The sequence below is a fragment of the Vanessa cardui genome, chromosome 4 (assembly GCF_905220365.1).
Source record: "Vanessa cardui chromosome 4, ilVanCard2.1, whole genome shotgun sequence".
NCBI classification, from domain to species: Eukaryota; Metazoa; Arthropoda; class Insecta; order Lepidoptera; family Nymphalidae; genus Vanessa; species Vanessa cardui.
Window position 1 is genome coordinate 14,154,218 of NC_061126.1, and position 20,408 is coordinate 14,174,625.

Here is a 20,408-nt window from a genome sequence, read left to right on the forward strand (position 1 = left end):
GAACATATAGACAGAATGACGCAGCCTAACTTTGTATTATAATATGTAGTGATAAACATTATCTGTGATTTATCTAACACATGCCCCCACTATTGGCCTAATCGAAGATCAACGTTGCAGATAAATTTAATCCGAAATATATCGATGTAATTTTGTTTCATTTCAAACGTACAGCACGACACAACTTAGATGTACCATCGGCAAATTCAATAGAACCGATTACCGCTGATTTATGCAACCAAAAGAAATAGCTCCCTATCGCGCTATTCGACGCTATTCGTCGCTATAGATTCTCACGTTGGTTCACCCAAGAAAGTTCATGTAAATCCACTTGTCAAATTGACGAATACAGTATTTTCATGTTATGATATTAGGTACAGGTTACTACGTTTGTGTAAAGATCATATTCATACTAGAAATAAATATTGATAATTTGGGACAGCGTACTTAATTCGGATGTGATCGGTTTTACGAATTTTGCCGACGTTACATCTAAGTTGTGTATATGTCTATAGCTACGTCACAATGTTTGGCAAAATAAAAAAATAGAGGTATGCTACCTTTGATATAATCAATTGATTACAGATATCTTAATGAGAAGATTAAGATTAGAAATATTTTCTTTCGTTTGAAAATAATTAAATAAATCAAAGTTGCAGCTGACAGCGGTAAGTTGTGTTATGAAATATATATTTTATAAGATTATTAATTCTAATAGGCCTTAGGGGATTAAACTCGATGCTACTGAACTAATACAATACGAATGTGAGTTTGTTATTTAATCTATAGCTATCTTAACGATTCAACTGATAATTATTATATTTTGCATCTATATTATCAGACGTACGTACAGAAAAGAGCATGGGTCATATCTTACACCTGCCCGACTTCCTCACACACGAGAAAAGCCGCAGGCGAAAAGAAGTGTATAGTACGCCATAGAATAATTACTGTGGCGAGTGACATAGTTGGGATCTTTATTTTAGTACATCACCTGAGGCAGACAGTTCCATTCTTACAATGGTACCGAATTAATTCACAAAATAACCTTTACATAAATAACAAATGTGTATAAAAACCGATATGCATGTGTGCAATTGTGTTCGTATGTAGTTACCTTGTAAGTGACACAAGTAGGCCAATTAAAAGTTATAATAAAGCGACTTAAAAGCCTGTTTTAGAAGAGCCGACATAACTGTTTAAAAGCTGCTTAAACTTTTTTGTACAAGTTTCTCGTAAATACGAATGTTTTTACTTAAAATTTCCGTGAATCGAGCTCAACATTATGACATGTTGACTTATCTGTTGTTGGATATATGAGAACTAGAAGACTGTATCCACCATAAAGCAACTTTTCTAATTACAGTTTTGAATGCATATGCATATATATTATAATGTACTTTAGATTTTAACACCGATTTGTGTGTGTGCAATGTTTTATATCATGTTTAAGTGAATCGTTTTATATATACATATTTATATAATGTACGAGTCAATTTACTTAATAGATTTCGTGTGTTTCAAAAAATGATTAGTAGTTACTACTATACTGTGCCCCACGGATAGACGTGTTAAACTGAAGTTTAGTTTTATTTCATTCATTCAATCGGATAAGGCAATCAAATTACTTTATATTTATAATCAATTTTATTTTTTCCTTTAATTTGTAATACGTAACGTAATACGTAATTTAAAGTACGTAAATATACGCGGCACAGTCAATATATATTTTCATAATTTTAAACGAAACGTCCGTAAGTTTGAGAACTTCAATGTCTAATACGTCGGTTAATTGCATTTTAAATTTATCCGTTTTATAAAAATGAGCACTTTTTACGGATAGATAATTTATTTATTTCTAGAAAATACTACGTCTACTACTTCTCGTTTGCCTTTTTTAATTTCGAAATCGATACAATATTTCAATACAAATTATATCCTATCTCTTTTATAGCTTTTTTCACTTTATAAATCTTTATTTCAGATGACGAATAAAAGGAGATGGACATTTTTAGTTATAACAACAGTTTTGTTTTCGTTGTTTTTGTCGGGGAAGTGTGGTAAGTACTTTTATTTGTAATTATTTTAGTTTTATTATCTCATGTCATGTATTATTTTGTTATTTCATGTCGCAACTCATTCACTTGTCGCAACCGGCAGGCCGCCAGGCCTTCAGCCAAAGACTTTTAACATTTGACCTGACAGTAGAGCCAAAATTAACGTATGAAAAATTTACTATTAAAGTTTTCAGATTAAAATGACGACGTGTACGTTTACTTAAGGATGTATGTAAAATATATCTACTTGTCAAACTGTAAATTTGGAATATATAACAGAGTTGATTACGCTGCATTATTTGGTAAAGAAAAAGGGACTTAGCCGATGATTTGAAAGAAATAGGAGAAAATAGGAGAATCCACATTTAACTCTGTGTTATTCTTGCCGAAAGTTGACGAAATTGAACTAAGTTGATAAAAAAAGTATATATATCGTAGTCAATGCTTGGCCAAAACATACAAATATAATGTGCGAACAGAAATTATTGGGCAGTGAAATTTGTATATGAAAATTAACCTTAAAAAAAAGATGAACTGTGAACTTAATCTTACATACCTCTACATCCTTAATGTCGTAGTTGTAGAATACTAAAACCGAACGACTATCTAACAATAATCTATATTTAAACTAAAAATGACATTAACTATATATACATAAGTAAAGCTATCATCTTTTACAATGCATTCCATACTTTCATATAAAATAGAATTTAAAAAAAAAAACGCACACACAATTTAATGAATAATAATTTTATCAAAAGACAAATAAGTTATCGGGCAAAAATCTCTTATTAAATTAAATAGCTACACATTTTTTCAGATCAGCCATGTGAAGCTCGAGATGTAGGTATAGCAGGTCGGTCGGTTGTGTGTGTGTGCAACGCTTCGTACTGCGACACCGTCACTCGCGATGCGCCGTCGTGGGGTACTTTCGTTGCTTATACTAGCAGCCGTGTAAGTTATTTGGGCTTATAAAATTTCTAATAATAAAAGCATCTCCTTGTCCAGTGGACCACATTGTTTTTATGACTTTTATTTGTGCCAAAAAGGCAGAGATCATTTCATCAATGTCACGTGCGATGGAGAAGACACGATAGAGATTGATCGGTACGGTCGAGATTACGGGCTTGACAGGAAAGTTGTTTTTATTTATTTATTTATTTGAATGGCAAATCATTAAAATGGAATGGCAATTGTTAAAATAAAATGATATTCCCCAAATCAGGGTATACGTTCCTCTGTTCGTGGTAAAGAGGTTTAAAGCTATTTCTATCATGATGAGCATCATACAATTGGTAACACCGCTGTTTGTTGTCATTTATTCAACAACGGCCTGTGACTTTCCCACTAATGGGCTTAGGACTCCTCTCCATTTGAGGAGAAGGTTTGGCTCTTATTTGACCACGCCGATCTAATGCGAGTTGGTGGAATAAACATGTGGCAGAATTCCTGTGAAATTAGACGTGTGATAGGTTTTCTCACGATTTTCTCCTTCGCCGCCGAGCACGGGATGAATTATAATTGCAAATTAAGCATATGAATATTCAGTGGTACTTGCCTGGGTTTGAACTCGCAATCATCGGTTAAGATGCACGCGTTCTAACCACTGGCCCATCTCGGCTCGTTGTCATTTATTAGTTGTATTTTATAATACACATATACATAATATGTTCCAATTTAAATGTGTTCATCGGATTTGAGATGCTTTTTATAATAGGATTCTTTGTTGCCTTGCCCGGAAGGGCATCCTCTGAAACTGGCATTGTAGTAGTTAGCTCATTTTAGTAATTTATTACAGGCCGGTAAGAGATTCGAAAAAAGCACTGGCCCTATAAGATTTAATATCGGTGGTAAAGCTACTGAGACTCAAAATTACGATCGTTCAGGAAAAACAATACGTAAGTATCGTCTTGATTTTCAACGACCATACAAAGTAATGTAAACAAATCAACAGAATTGAACTGAATATCGTAAATCAATTTTGACTATTTTTTTAATCAAAAAATGACAGTAACTTAACGTATAATTTACAATCGAATCAGACTTAATCTAATCAATTATTTAATCGAAATCAATTGGAAGTCTGATCAAATTCAATGTAATTAAAATAACAAGAAATAAAATCATAAAAAAATCTCTTGTCAATCAAAGACAATGGATTTAGACGTAGACAATTGCACTTTATTACTAATTATTTCTAACACACATTATTGATCTTATTTTCATAACATATTCCACCACGCTGTTCCAATGCGGATTGGTGAAATACACATATGGCAGAATTTCTATGAAATTTGTCACATACAGGTTCCTTACGATGTTTTCCTTCACCGCTGAGCACGAGATGAATTATAAAGACAAATTAAGCACATGAATCAGCGGTGCTTGCCTGGGTTTGAACCCGCAATCATCGGTTAAGATGCACGCGGTCTGACCACTGGGCCATCTCTGCGCAATAATAAATTTATCACTCTTTAATTATCATATACGTAAACATTAATACTTAGAATTCGTACGATTTTAATCACTGTTCTTTTTAAATTCAAATTTTGTGCAATCATTGATTAAATTCTGGAAAAGAGGCATATTGCAATGCCATTGCGATCAGTACATTGAAATTTAGTAAAGTTATTAATTTCGGGATATTTACCATGTTTATTTTTCGGTGGAGTTCGATATTTCGACATTATCTACGAATGTTTTATTCGCGAGAACAACAATAAAAACACAGTAAATATCCTAATTAATAACTTTAATAATAAAAATAACCATGTTAATTTAAAATCTTGTTTTGAAATTTAGGAACATCAAACAAAGCATATAATGTTCTGTATGTTTCAGCTGGGCTTTTTAACGAAGCGTCATATAGAATTGTCAGCAATAATAGATTTCAGAAGATAGAAGGCTTCGGCGGTTCAGTGACGGACGCCGCCTCGATCAACTGGCGTAAGCTGTCTGATTCAACGCAAAGACGCTTTATTAAGTAAGTTCCAAATTCAGAAGCATCAGGAATCATATATGTTTTCGTAATTATTAAACCGTAAAGCTTGAATTACTCCTTATTATATTAGTTATCTGCCAGTGAAAGTCCCGTCATAATCGGTCCAGCCGTTCCAGAGATTACCTGGAACAAACAGACGGACAGAAAAAATTGGGAGAAAATGTTATTTTGGTATATGTAACGTGTATGCATTGAGTAAAAAGGGGATATTTTAATATTACAAAAAGACGCTCCAATTTTGTCCTATGTATAGAAGATATTTTGTAGATCATCGAAAGAGTATCGAAAAAATATATATCAGTAGTATCACCTACTATCATGAATGCAAGATTTTTTTATATCTGTAAAGTTATCAAATAGTCATGCTTGCCAGATACGAATTCATTATCATTAACGATAAGATTTTAAAAGTTTAATAAATATATCTTTTTTATGATACAGGTTACATTACTCATCCGCTTGGATGAGTAATGGATCGATGTTAAGTGGTCGCATGGCCTTAGGAACTAAGATGTTATATCCGTTGTGCCTTGTGTACTTACACTCATCCAACCTACATATCGGAACCCAATAATACTGAGTAATGCTGTTAGTTGATAGAATATCCAATGAGTGGGAGCTACCTACTCAGACGGGCTGGCATAAAGACCAGAACAGACTACCAAGTATTGTCAAATGATTGATGAATGATGAATGAAAATCCTATTGGTTTATAATCGACAATACTTGTAATTTCAATCTTTGTTCATTTTTGCTCATTAACAAAGAATTCATATGACTACTGGTACGTTGCTCAATTTTTAATTTGATACCTACCTAGTTTTTGCAATATTTCAATAACTCTTACAAGGATAAGCTACAAAACTTATGTTGGGTGTTGCTACATTTTTATTAAATACGCGAATTCGTCCAATGCAAGTAAATTTACAAGTAACAACTAAATTTCTGATGCTAGGCTAAGGCTTCCTATCCTCAAGAAGAATGTTTGGAACATATTCTATAACGCTGCTTTAATGTGGATGTGTTTTTAGTTAAAAACTAACAATTAATTTCTTTCATAAAATTAATAAAGAGATGGCTAGTAACTCATAAATACATTTCGATTTCAGTTCATATTTCGGTCGAGAGGGCATAGAGTACAATTTGATCCGCGTACCGATCGGCGGCGCCGACTTTTCAACTCACCCTTACACGTACAACGAATACCCTTTGAATGACAAGGCTCTATCAAACTACTCTTTATCTCATGAAGATTACTTTTATAAGGTTTGTTACCCATTAATTTGTTATGAATATTTGTAAATCAATTTGCTACATATATTTAAAAAAAACCTACCACATTTAAATATACTTTATAAGCTCATGAAAGTAAACAAAACATTAGTATCATTAACAACATTTTTATTTCTAGTAAGGGTGCATTATTCCCGCTTTTGTACATCGCTTGATACATAAATATTGTTTTGGCCAATATTGTTTTCGACAAACGACGATAAACAAGTAGTTACAAAATACAAAATAATATGTATTTTTCATTGTGACTATTTCAGCTGCCTATGATTAAGCAAGCCCAAGAAGCATCGACGTCTGAGATCAAAGTGACAGCGAGCACGTGGTCACCGCCGGTGTGGATGAAGACCAACGGAGCTATCACCGGCTTCGCGCAACTCAAACGGGAATTCTATCAGACCTACGCAGATTATCACTTACGGTAAGAAATATAATGACAGCCTTCTGGTCCAGTCCACGCTGACCATTCTCAATAGAAAATGGTATAGAACCTTAGTCTTTGTACAAATTATACTTTTTATTCTTTTAATCTCGTAGTGAAATACATAATATGGCAGCAATCCGTTACCGGGGAGCTAGGATAAGACCAATCTCAGTTATCATAAACCCTTTACTTGTTACGGGAACATAGTGCTATATTTACTATGGAGTAAATATAGCACTATGTTCATCATGTCAGCCACAGAGAGTCACTTACTACGAAATAAATATCAGAATCAAAGAATCTGAGATATGTCATTGGTACTTTAAATTACACTTTTTCATTCACAATTCAAACCAGAAAACTGATGTTTATATTAGGTAGGTGTACTACCGACGTTGATGAGTGAAATGCATCAGATCAATGTGCTCGTATCATACACACTGGGTATACCCAGCTGGCATTGTCATTACATCAGAATAAACAAATTCGTATTTGTTCTCTAGTTTCATTGAAGAGTACGCTAAAGCAGAGGTCAAGATTTGGGCTCTTACGACTACAAATGAACCGATAAATGGAATCGTCCCATTTGTGGATTTCAACTCCTTGGGATGGTTTCCAACAGACCTGGTGCGTATAACTTTTCAAACATTAAAATTATTATAATTGTTTAACTGGTTATTTTTAATCAAAATACAAAATTTGCGTTATTTTCAGTGAAGAATTATATAGATAAACTTTGCCATGCTATCAAGTTTCAGCTAAATCATTAGAACCACTTTCCAAGACTAGTTAGATGATTCGATTTATATGTTTACAAAAAGGGTCCATATAATGTAGTAACATTTATACATTGTCAAAATTAGCCATAATATTATTTTTTATTGTCGAATAGAATTGGATGAAAATTAATGGGTTTTCATATTATAAAAGGTTTAGTAAAACCGTCAATCGTTCGGTATATGCTTGGCATATATTTCGTTTATAAATATTCTGCAATTTGTATAACAATTTATATGATAACAAAAATATTTCTGGATTGATTTATGTAATATAAAATAATGTACATGTTTACAGGGCATTTGGGTAGCGCAAAATCTTGGTCCAACGATAAGAAACTCGCGTTTTAATGACACCCTCATTCTGGCCGTCGACGATCAGCGTTATCTCATTGATATCTATTTGGGAGGGGTAAGAATATCCTCTTATAATTCTCTTTTCACACTTTCAGGTATTTTTAAAGCTTTTGTAATATTGTTTTAATGCTGTAGGTATGTGCCTTTACGAATAAGGTTCTTTAAGGTATGTTTTCCTTCACCGCTGAGCACGAGATGAATTATAAAGACAAATTAAGCACATGAATCAGCGGTGCTTGCCTGGGTTTGAACCCGCAATCATCGGTTATCTTAAAATAATTACAATTGGAAAAAAACCTTGTTACTATGTCATTTAAAAAACTATTTTCACAACAGTTCTGCTTCACTATTCACTATAATAGGAGTGAGATTGTCTAAATTGTGTATAATTTTTTTATTAAAAATCGAATACCATCTGCGTTAAACATTTACGTTACTATTCATTGTTTATTAGCAACGTTCTGAGCGAGCAATTCAGATATATCATCTTTTGTTTTACCACAGACACACACGAATGAATGAAACACACTCTTAGTATATAATGATACAACACAATGTATTTTTCAGATGGCAAGAGGAGATCCTAAATCATTAGAATATATTGACGGCATCGCTGTCCATTATTATGGGAACTTTATACCGGCTGGGATTCTGTCTAATATTCAGAGACGATATCCTGACAAGATACTTCTCGCGACAGAGGCTTGTGAAGGTAAATTAATTACTATGTCAGATGTTACTTTTATTGGTTGTGTTACTGAATGTGGTCGGAATTTCACTTAAATTATTCCTTAACAAGTAAATTGTCTATGTCTTAATCTCATTGTCTTTGATAAGTATTTTAGTTTGACATTGCGCGAGAATATTGATGATCACTATGTTGAATAAGCCTATATTAATAAATACATATATACTGATTAAATAGTTAAAATTAGTAACTCAAAAGTGAAAATTTACACAGTAAGCTAAAATATTCACGTTAAGTTTTAGTTCAAACACAGTAAATCGCAAAAAAAAAACTCTTTTTTTTTCTCGCCCTAACCATTGTTTACTTAAGATGGATGTAGAAAATATATCAATTTTATGTCTGCAGGTCCAATGCCGTGGGATTTGATGAGGGTGAAAATAGGATCCTGGGAGCGCGCAGACAGATACACGCGTCATGTTATAGATGTGAGACAATGATCTGTTAATACACTAATAATATAGGGAGCTATTAAGTATCTGTGGCAATAAAAATAATTTTAATATTTTAGGATTTGAATAATTTCGTTGTCGGCTGGATAGATTGGAATCTTTGCTTGGATGAAAATGGCGGTCCGAACTGGGCTCACAACTACGTCGATGCACCAATTCTTGTCTATGGTGACAGGGATGAGTTCATTAAACAACCTATGTTCTACGCTATGGGTCACTTCTCCAAGTTTATTCCGAGAGGATCGCAACGAGTTGAAGTATTGCGTACAAGTTTAGCGCACGTTAACAATGTTGCCTTTATAACGCCTCAAGGAAATATCGTAATGGTACTTCAAAATACGTAAGTAAAATATTTGATCTATATTAATATTATAAATGTGTGACAGGGTTTCCCTGTGTCTCTCTGTCTTTCATGACAAAAACCGCTGAACCGAATTTCATGAAATTTAGTATGAAGCAAACATAAACTCCGAGAAAGAACATAAGCTACTTTTTTTTCTTAACACATGACAACTAACAACCTAAAACGCGAATGAAACCGCGTGCGACTAATTGTATAAAATAATATTATAAACAATTCGAAATCTTTTTATATTATTTTTAAATAAGGTATCACGCATTGTCAAAAAACTCGATACATCGAATCGTTAATATTCGGAAACGCCGTAACACATTCAAAATAATGTTTTATTTCCAGGAACACCCATGAAGTGAAAGTTAATGTCGCAATATCCTTACTAAGATATGTAGAATTTACTATGGAGCCAGAATCAATCAAAACTATTGAAATTAATAGTATTTAATCTTATGACATATAAAATAGTGACTTATTATAAAAATGTATAATTTAATATAAAAATTTAAAGTAACACAAGCTTATTACTTATCCCCATATTACCCTCACAATACAGTACAGGTAAAGGATTTTAAAAGAAATATATATTAGAAAGCTTATTTTACAACAATTCATTCAATTTGTATTAACCTGTTATAGCTCAACATATTATATTTTATTAAATTTATTTTATTTGTTTCATATGGTATTCGAATATAATCCATTTCCTAACATAATAGCTACTAGTTGAGCTAAATGGGCAGGTTTGACAGTGAAGCTAATTTATTTGATAGCGCTATGTCAGTAAAGCTGTGTAGCCTTCAAAACAAGAGAGCTGAGATGGCCCGTGGTTCGAACGCGTGCATCTTAACCGATGATTTCGAGTTCAAACCCAGGCAAGCACCACTATATGTATGTGCTTAATTGTGTTTATAATTCATCTCGTGTTCGGCGGTGAAAGAAAACATCGTGAGGAAACCTGCATGTGTCTAATTCTGCCACAATTCTCCAACATCAAAATTCTGCCACATATGCATTCCACCAACCCGGATTGGAACAACGTGGTGGAATATGTTCTAAACTCTCTCATCAATAGGAGGGGAGGCCTTAGCCCAACAGTGGGAAATTTACGGGCTGTTACTTTACTTTACTTTTATTCAAAACAAAAGTATTAGTGTAGGCATGAAGTAACAGACAACTAACTACAACAGCTACATTATTCGTCACTTAGATTTAACTATGAATATTCATGATTATTTTGTCAATTCATATAATTTTTTAACCAATCTGTTTAGCAACTTACGGAAATATTTTATTGCTTATTTTTCATTCTGGTAGGTCCTATTTGACTAAAGGAAACAATCAGTTATACAAACTGTATTCGTAAGATGATTTGGCAGCCCGGTGCTGACCGACCAGACAATCTTACGAATAGTTATTTAATAGTTCATTCGATAATCGATTATATTACACCAAAGTTAAACATGCTACATCACTAGAAACTTCAAATTTTAAATGTCATAATGTCTATGACGGATTATATAACTTCAAAGTATGGAACAGACTTAGGTCTTGTATCTGACTTTTCTGGCACATATAAGATATAACATTGGTAGAATACTTTGCGCATAACTAGCGCAGATACACGTGGTGAAAAAAAATGCTTGGTATTTCATGTGGCATCCAAAATTACGTTATAGTGTATGAATACTGACTAAAATAGGGTCTTTCCAAGTAAATGTAATTCTTCCCTTAAATTGATCATACCATTGATGATTTTAATTAAATGTGGTTATTGTTTTACTTTATATTTGTTTTTTATCATTGTAATAGTTTATAATTTTTTGTTTACTAATGACATAGTATAGGGTACAAGTAAGATAAGATTAGATACAATAAGTACACTTAATAAGGCTCTTTAAATTTTTATACTACTATTTTTAGTGTATATATGTAATAATAAAAAAAAACTGAAATAACTTGTTATAATTTTGTCAGGCAAAAAAAAGCTGAGGTACCAAATTTGATATAAACTATATCTCACAATATTTATGTAAATATAAGTTAATACTTACTGTAAAAATAATTTATTTGATTCTCAAATTATTATCCAAATTGAATACAATTTTATATGAGTTATAAACCTTTATTTACAATTACAGAACTAATATAGATCAATTCAAAACAACAAAATTGTTTACTTTAAGAAAATAATGGAGGACTAGTTAGTGTTCAGTCAAAAAACTCATTTTATTTAACGGCCACACTCTACAAACTACTCTACCACGTATTAAACCCTGTGGAACTGGACCGTACATTCTTGAATCTTTGGAATTATCCGAATTGTCACCCTCTAACCAGACATGTCCTCTCGGTACCACTTGACTCCCTCTAGGGAAATAACCCTTCACTTTATCACCAGGCAAGCCTGTTATTCTTTTACAAATGTTTTGCTTTGGATCTGTGGGACACTTAGCTGTAATTATGTCTCCACGACGTAGCCGTTGCAGTCTCGGTGTTATGTGTTCAGTAAAAAGAATATTATTGGTTTCTAAGGTAGGCTCCATGGATGGACCAGTACACTGTAATCAGAAAAAATTGATGTTTATTATAAATAAGACATTCATTCAGGTAATTTCATTTTATGACTTTAGCTAATAAATTGACATTTAATTTATAATGATTAAATCTTTAACTTAGTTTGTTATCTTATAGAACTATTTATATTATGTAACAAAGTAATCAAATATCTTTTTAGCCTAAATTTCTATAAATTATCTTACAAAACTGACTAGACTCACCAGTACAAAATCACCCACATATTCTATGATGCAATGAGTGATACAAGCCGTCTGTAACACATAACCTATTACAGCAGAAGCTTTACCTAAAAACGGTCTTACACTCATACTTATGTTATTTAAGTATAAAGCGGAACGTGAAAATTGAAATTTTCATTGGCATTGATATTAAGACTCGTTTCGAAGAAAAACCTATTTTTTTATCAATAGTTCTATCATGAGTAATTTTAAAAAGTCATCATTTACATTGTTAATTTTAGTTTTTCTAGTTGAATTTTTCTCTTACAGAAGAATGAGTATATTTTCGAAATATTATGATTTTGGCAAAATACAACATTAGCCATCAGACATCACACATACAGCTGGGTTACCAGCGAGTGACAGATATTTGACATTTTAAGGTTTTACCTTTATCGCTGGAATAATATGTGACACCTTAGCTTTTTTGTTCTGCTTAATAATGTACTTTTTTTTGTAAAAGCAATTAGTTTACATTATACAGCCACGATTTTTTTATTCTCATAAAACCTAACGACATTATCACTAGTAGCCAATGCATTAGCGTATTAACATTTATATTTAGCGATTCAGATTCAAATCGAAAAAAATATTAAAAGAAGACAAATATCTGCCCTACTGATATGACATATACAGGGTTATTAGTAATTCGTCGTATATCCTCTAGGAGATGATAGGGTCATTATCTAAAGTATATAGTGCAGGATGCTATCCTTAACATTATCCTCACTAAGAAATCCCTGAAAGGAGAGTTATTTTTTGTAAATATTGACAAATATTTGTAAAAGAGAAAAAAAAAATTTTAATTGATACTTCTTTTTAAATTGACAATTTTTGAAAAAAGCTACAAAAATGGTTAATTTTTGCACCATGTATATGGGGGTTAAAATTATTGCAAATAGTCACCCTTATTATTACCAATAACCCTGTATAATGTACAAAAGGCCCGTTGTCTGACTCGATATCTAACTCATTTTTACTAAAAAGAGAATAAATTAGTTATGTGGTGATGTTGCGGTTATAATATAGCAGATGATGAAATAAAACCGCAACAAATATTTGATAGCAGCAGTTGCTATACTATAACCGTTATAGCACTACTTGAATATACTTTTTATTTAACTTACCAGTTAGCACTTGAAACGAAAAACCTAAATATATGTAAGCAAATGAAGTGATAACTACGGCTTTAAGGGCGTAAACAACTTTAATACACATGAATATAAAAAGCATTAATAACATTTAAATAATACGAGATCATATTATTTAATTTCTAAATTTAAAAAAATATAGAAGACAAAATATTAATGTAATTGATTTAAATTATGTAACAAGAGAAAATAAAATAAGAAAAATTAAAAAGAAGGCATAACTATTCATTCTAATTAGAGCTAAGTGATGATATATTATTCATCCGTAAGTATTCGATTGTATTATATATCCTTCATTCGGTCCGTGCTCCGCTACTCTCCAATCTCCATTCTCCATGCACTATTTGAGTTTGACAGTTATATTCAGACGGACCATCGTTTAGGCACCGATTGATCTCAAACGAGAGTGGAATTTTAAAATTCTTATTAAAACAAAGAAGTGAATTAATATTCATCCTTGCCAATGAGAAAAACGATTCAGTGTGGTTGTAGTTACAAATTGAATACCTGTTAAATTCTTGTATCACGATTTCTTAGCCTATACGTGAAGCCTTTTCTTATATTGTTTTACGGTAAATATAATCAAAGTACACGAAAAGAAGGGATTTGTTTTGAAATCTTACACGGGTATTAAATGTTTATCAGTTTTTTTAATCGAGGGTGTTATATGTTCTGCTTAGATGTTGCGTTGAATCGATATTGAATTGAGATTCATATTGTTGTCAAATGAGTACGCATATTTTGTGAATCTATTGCCACCCAAAAACCTAATGGGTTCGACTCTCTGATATTTAACATCAACATTCGGTAGTCGATATAAATAAGGTGAGTGAACTATGAGTCACGTGGATATTATTTAATTCAGTATATACTGTGTGACAGTAAATAAAACACACTAAGTGTCCCTTAAGAGTTTCGAATTTGTAAAAATTATCATAATTTTATCAGCATATAATGTTGTTTTTACTTTATATGGTAACATGATGTATAATTTCACTCCTATTTCAGTGTGAGAGCAAATCTTGTAAGATTATCAACATGATTATGCTATACACTTAAATTCCATACTACTGGAAAATGTATTAGTCATATACATTTTACAAACAAATCTGAACATTTCATGTTAGTCATTATTCATTATTTGACCATAAATAATAAACTTGTACAAAGAATATGTTAAGTAAACTATAATACTGACTAACTGTAAAAAATTATTGTAAAGGATTGATCATAGGCTCAATTGTAATTAATTTGTTACCCCTTTTTGAGATCTGTAGGGTCAGACATCTGTTGTCTATGTAGTAAAGCAATATTCAGTTTCTTAGCTTGAAAAAAAGATAAAAACATACTTACTGGTTTGTTTTTGTAATTAAAATCGTCATTATAAGTAAAGCGCATTAAACTTAGTAACTATCAAAGTAAACAACTTTGAAAGTATACTTTCTTAAATATATAATTTAATAAACATTAAGCTACTTACTCATAATTATTATTAATTGAAATTTTGTTAAGTTTATAAATATTATGTTTTTGCATGATATAAAATTCATTTGCAGAAATTTATAATGAGTTTTCCCATTACTAAGGTTATGTAGCGAGTTGAGTTGTAATAATATATTTAGTTGTAACACTAATTATATTTTTTTATTTTTAGATATAAAAATGGGCAAGTTTTCCGGGAAAAAATGTCGGCTGCTATCAATGTTATGGCTGACGGGCACATTCTTTGTTGTGGAACTGATAGTCGGCTATGTAACCAATTCTATGGCCCTTGTAGCTGACTCCTTTCATATGTTGAGTGATGTTGCCGCTCTTGTAATTGCATTCTTATCAGTTAAGGTATGCTATCATTAGTTATATCATTTTATCATACTTAATTTAGTGCTCTTATTAAATCATTGTTTTAAGGTTATTTATATATTGTCAAGGTGACTTGGACTGAGAACACGGCACTTAATACTTTGAGAGTTGACTAGACACAATAGCCGTCTACCCTACAAAGTGATAACCAATCACTTTCAGAGTATTAAGCTTTTTTATAGTTCTTCTATGTTTTTTAATTAATAAGAAGGTTACAATTTATAGGTTTTATATGTAATCAATTAGTTTTTTATTGCCCAATATATTGCCTTTATAATTATTGAAGGTGTTCTTTTACATTTAACTAATAACTCGTATTATAAAAGTGTCATGTCAGAATATTTACATTTATGTCATAAAGGGCTAGGCTAGCTACCTGGCCTATGGCCTATGGCCCACCTGATGGTAAGTGGTCACCACTGCTCATAGATGTTAGCACTAAAAGAAATAATAATAATAATTTCTGATATCACCAAACCTCCTTAGAAACTAAAATGTTATCTACCTCACCATTACATTGGTCCATTCATTCAAACAGCAATATTATATTATACTTGAGTATATGACCCTTGCTTGGTGCCTATAGCCTATTCTAGTGGATGTAGGAAAAGTTTGAGCAACTCATAGATTTCCGTATGTCATGTGTGTAACATTATAATATGTTCGTAAATATTTTAGTGATTTATTTAATTAGCCGAACTTAACATTCACTAACTTTCAGAAGAATGTTCTAGAATATTTGAACGATTCAGGATATTGATATTTACAAATTGAATAATTTAAAAATCGTATGACGTCATTTTACTATACGGTCATAGGAAATAGTTTTGTTTTACCTCAACATACTATCATGACTCAACATACTAAAACGTCCGCGTTGTATGTTTTGAGGGGATTTTCCTATGCATTCAACACTTCCTTTATAATTAACTAGTAGTGGCCCGCGGCTTGGTTCGTTTTAGGGTGTTGGTTGTCATGTGTTCGGCAAAAAAAAGTAGCCTATCTCCTATCTTACGAGTTCAAATTTGCTTCACACCAAATTTCATCAAATTTCAGAACTTTGAAAGACCGACAGACTGACAGACAGAGCTGCTTTAACATTTATAATATTAATATAGAATCATAGAAGAATAACAAAATCAAAATATTGAAGCAGGCTTTTACAAGCACTTTTGAATAGTAATTTAACAACTATTAATTGAAGTTACCACCGATTCGGAAAGTAGATTCTACCGAGAAGAACCGACAAGAAAATCACTAGTTACTATTTTTCAACATTTAAAAATACAGTCATGTTAGTTCATTACAATTATAAATAAATAATAATGAAACTGTACTTATAGTAGAATAGTTTTTATTGATAACTAATCACCTATTGTGTATTGATAGGAATACCTCTACGCTCGCTTGAAAATCGATTGGGTTATTTATATAAAATGCATACAAGATGAACTATAATTCATATTTATATATGTATGCATAATTCACTAGCTAGCTCAGACTTTAACTATATAATTCAATTTTAAACAGTAAATGAAAGTGCAAGCGGTTGATCATGTAAACATTTTTTTTAAAATGTAGCCCGCGTTTTGTTGGCTATATCTATTTCGTTTTAATAGGCTATTTGACTGGTTTTTTAAATCCATTTTATATTATTTGGTAGAAGTTAAGGAACCCAGTAAAAGTTGTTTTTTTTTTTATTTCTGGTACATATTTGCCGAAAAATATCATATTAAAAATTCCATATTTAAATAGCGCGCAAAAACGGTACTTGGACAATATGGCGCTGCAATAGAGTCAGTGACGTCACTTTCTTGTATTTTAATCTGTGGTACATATAGTAGAAAAGCAAAAACAAGCAAGTGTCACAAACGTTTGAAAAAATGCATTTTTTTATGGATTTTTGAATAAATTAAGTATTATTTTCAACTTTCGTTAGTAAGCCGATTGGATTATTTATATACCATTTTTAAACCATTTTAAATAATTCACAATTTATTTTTCGCATTGTCAAAAAGCCTATTATGCATAATATGTAAGTAGTAGTAGTGACCCTCGGTTTCTCTTGTCTGTAGATGTGTGTTAGGTGTCGAGCGTAAAAAAGTAATCTGCGTCCTTCGTTGGATTCAAATTTTGTTCAATACCAAATTTAATCAAATTCAGAGCTACTTTCGAATTTATAATATTCGTATATATTTTTTAGAGTACGAAAACATTGATATTCAAACGTATTTGTGGTTCGCGGTTCTGCGTGGGCTTAGAGTTGACACAAATAACGGACAATGCTCGTACGTGTTTTGTTTATATTTTTGTAGCATGATAATATAATCTATATTATCGATATTAATATTATACAAGTGAAAGTAATCTGCCTGTCTGTTTGTCGGTCTTTCACGACCAAACCTGGTGTGCGAGCCCGTCTGGGTAGGTACCACCCACTCGTCAGTTATTCTACCGCCAAATAACGGTACTCAGTATCGTTGTCTTCCGGTTTGAAGGGTGAGTGAGCCAGTGTAACTACAGGCACAAGGGACATAACATCTTAGTTCTCAAGGTTGGTGGCACATTGGCGATGTGAGGAATAGTTAATATTTCTTGCAGCTTCATTGTCTGTGGGCAATGGTGACCACTTACCATCAGGTGGCCTTTCGTCCGCCAACCTATACCATAAAAAAATCGAATTTGATGAAATTTCATATGAAGCAAACTTGGACTCCAAGAAAGAACATAGGATACTTCTTTGCCTATCACTTGTCAGCCAATACACTAAAACGCGAGAAGTTGCAGTCGACTACTAGTAATATATAATTTCGAATTTCTATGAATAAATTGCAGTGCAAGTTATAGAGAGGCTTTTTAATTGTTTATTAATCTATCAATCAATTTGTTCCGCAAATTTATACGTAGAAGTGTAAATAATTTATCATAGGTCGCTTGCCCTTATCATATTCATTTGTGGTCGGCGCAGTCGCACATAAAAAAAATCGGATTTTTACGTCTTGGGAATTATTTTGTTAATGGGGTAATTGCGCTAACATCCTGACATCTACAAATTGAAATGGCTAGGCTCTATAATATATAGAGTAAAGTAAAGTAACAGCCTGTTGTTTATGAGCGCTGTTGATCACTTAAAACCAGGTTGCCCATTTCTCTGCTGCCTGCCTATATGATAAATAATACTCAAATACTAATATTCTCAAATGCTTCTCTTTTCACTAAGACAAATTCCGATCCAATGGTCTATAAAGATACTACAAATTACTTTAAAAATATATATAGGCTAGTCTTATGTGACACTGTACTACAGGGTTTACAAATATTTACAATATACATATTTACTTTGTACGTCATGAATTAAACAATTCAATTATCAATCGAGATATAGTTTTAGGACATATATGTACAAATACGGTATGCATTCTGTACAATGTAGACACGTGTTTTTTATTATTGTTTATATCTCCATAGTCAGAATAAAATTATTTGTAAATATATATTAACAAGCCGTCGTCCGTGACATTGCTTTAGAGGTTACTCGTCAAATGTTAGGCTTACTTACAAAGTCTGTAGTCTAAATTTCATCAAATTCGGTGTAATGGTTTGCTCTCGAACAAAATAAAAATAAATTTTATTCAAGTGGGCTTTTACAAGCACTTTTGAACCGTCATTTAACAATTAAGTGAAGCTACCACCAGTTCGGAAAGTAGATACTACAGAAACGGCAAGAAACTCAGTAGTTACTCTTTTTCAACATTTAAAAAATACAATCGTATTAGTAGAACGAGTTACTTTCGCGTTTATAATATTAGTATATATATATGTAATGCATCCTTGCGGTACTCCTGTCATATCTGCGTAGTTATCACCCAGTTATCACTTATTATAGCGGTTAACAACAATACTTTTATTGATGTGTTCCGGCTCGAAGGGTGAATGAGCCGGTGTCACTACAAAAGATAAGATCTTAGATCCTATGCTTTGCAGCGCTTCGATCTGCGAATTAAGAGCAGGATTAATTATTGTATTTAGTCAGAGATTGGTTGTTTTGTATACAAATGCCAATTATTGCTTGAAATCGTGTTCCGAAATTATTTTTGTCATGCAAGTTGGATTCTAAGTTCCATATTTAATTTGAAAGTACAACTCCTTACTTTCACTATCAATGTATAACTGACCGTATAAGCTGGTTTTACGACAATTTTTCCAACATAAATCTAGCCTTTCTTATATTGAGAGTTGAGGCCCAGTGGTTAGAACTCGTGCAACTTAACCGATGATTGCGAGTCCAAACCCAGGCAAGCACCAATATATATTTGCGCTTAATTTGTGTTTATAATTTATCTCGTGCTCGGTGGTGAAGGAAAACATTGTGAGGAAATCTGCATGTGTCTCATTTAATCGAAATTCTGACAAATGTGCATTCTACCAACCGGCAGCGTGGTGGAAAATGTTCCAAACCCTTTCCTTAATGGTAGAGAAGGCCCTATCCCAGCAGTGGGAATTTACTTTCTTATACTACGGAATATGGATTATATTTGTAAAGAGAAATCTCGTCTTACGATACAAAATCAACGATCGATATCTTAATAATATTATTGCGATGATAGTTACTTTCAATATTTACATAATAGAGTAAAACGTTACTTCACCGCGAGTGGTTCTCGATTTTTTCCCACGAAATCTGAATCGCAGGATATATAATTCAACCTCAAGGGCATTACTAATACGTTGAATATTCGCAAAGCTCTCGTGCTCAGTATTGTACGTCGATTTAAAGAGTGAATCATAGCTGACATCAGATGAATTATTATAAAGGACGACGTGAATTGGCAACTTAGTTAAAACAAATTACACGTCTCTTTTTAACCCCACACATGAGAAAGAGATAGTTATACTTTTCGTCCTGCCAAATTATCCCAATCATTGTTCGATAATATTCTGTCATGGAAAAGGCGAACAAAAGCGAATTAGAGTTCCGTGATTTGGTAAGGTGAAGTTTCATTACGTTACATGACAATTTCAGAAAATAGGTGCTATATTTAGAGAATCATTTCCTAATGATGTTCATAGTTATATGACTTTAATTTGTTTTCCTCAAGCTTAAAAGGTATAAAGAGTGATCTGAACCCCTTCTGGGTAGTA

The 20,408-nt window shown here is 32.3% G+C and overlaps 3 protein-coding genes and 1 long non-coding RNA gene across 6 annotated transcripts in view; 3 read left to right on the plus strand and 1 right to left on the minus strand.

Moving 5' to 3' along the window:
• The first annotated feature begins 2,876 nt into the window (after positions 1 to 2,876).
• Positions 2,877 to 5,065, plus strand: LOC124544160. The gene is made up of 3 exons (XR_006967519.1): positions 2,877 to 3,011; positions 3,856 to 3,955; positions 4,899 to 5,065. It is a non-coding gene; the product is annotated as an uncharacterized LOC124544160 (long non-coding RNA).
• Positions 5,066 to 6,156: 1,091 nt separating this feature from the next.
• On the plus strand, positions 6,157 to 9,950 carry LOC124544159 (lysosomal acid glucosylceramidase-like; the record flags this gene model as incomplete). Its single annotated transcript, XM_047122618.1, has 8 exons — positions 6,157 to 6,324; positions 6,609 to 6,769; positions 7,276 to 7,399; positions 7,847 to 7,960; positions 8,473 to 8,617; positions 8,999 to 9,078; positions 9,162 to 9,442; positions 9,800 to 9,950. Coding segments are annotated over 8 exons (1,179 nt in total), but the record flags the coding sequence as incomplete, so codon positions are not given.
• A 1,616-nt stretch (positions 9,951 to 11,566) lies between these two features.
• On the minus strand, positions 11,567 to 12,631 carry LOC124544142 (mitochondrial inner membrane protease subunit 1). The gene is made up of 2 exons (XM_047122598.1): positions 12,238 to 12,631; positions 11,567 to 12,018 (listed from the first exon to the last, which is right to left on the minus strand). The coding sequence occupies exons 1-2, from the start codon at positions 12,343 to 12,345 to the stop codon at positions 11,662 to 11,664; spliced, it is 465 nt and encodes a 154-aa protein (XP_046978554.1). The 5' UTR covers positions 12,346 to 12,631; the 3' UTR covers positions 11,567 to 11,661.
• Positions 12,632 to 13,730: 1,099 nt separating this feature from the next.
• Positions 13,731 to 20,408, plus strand: part of LOC124544036 (zinc transporter 1) — a 34,224-nt gene continuing 27,546 nt past the window's right edge. For all 3 annotated transcript variants that reach the window (XM_047122424.1, XM_047122426.1, XM_047122425.1), the window contains exons 1-2: positions 13,731 to 14,231; positions 15,061 to 15,245. In XM_047122424.1, the coding sequence (XP_046978380.1) occupies positions 15,069 to 15,245 (177 nt within the window). In that variant the 5' untranslated portion in view covers positions 13,731 to 14,231; positions 15,061 to 15,068. The remainder of the gene's footprint in view (positions 14,232 to 15,060; positions 15,246 to 20,408) is intronic.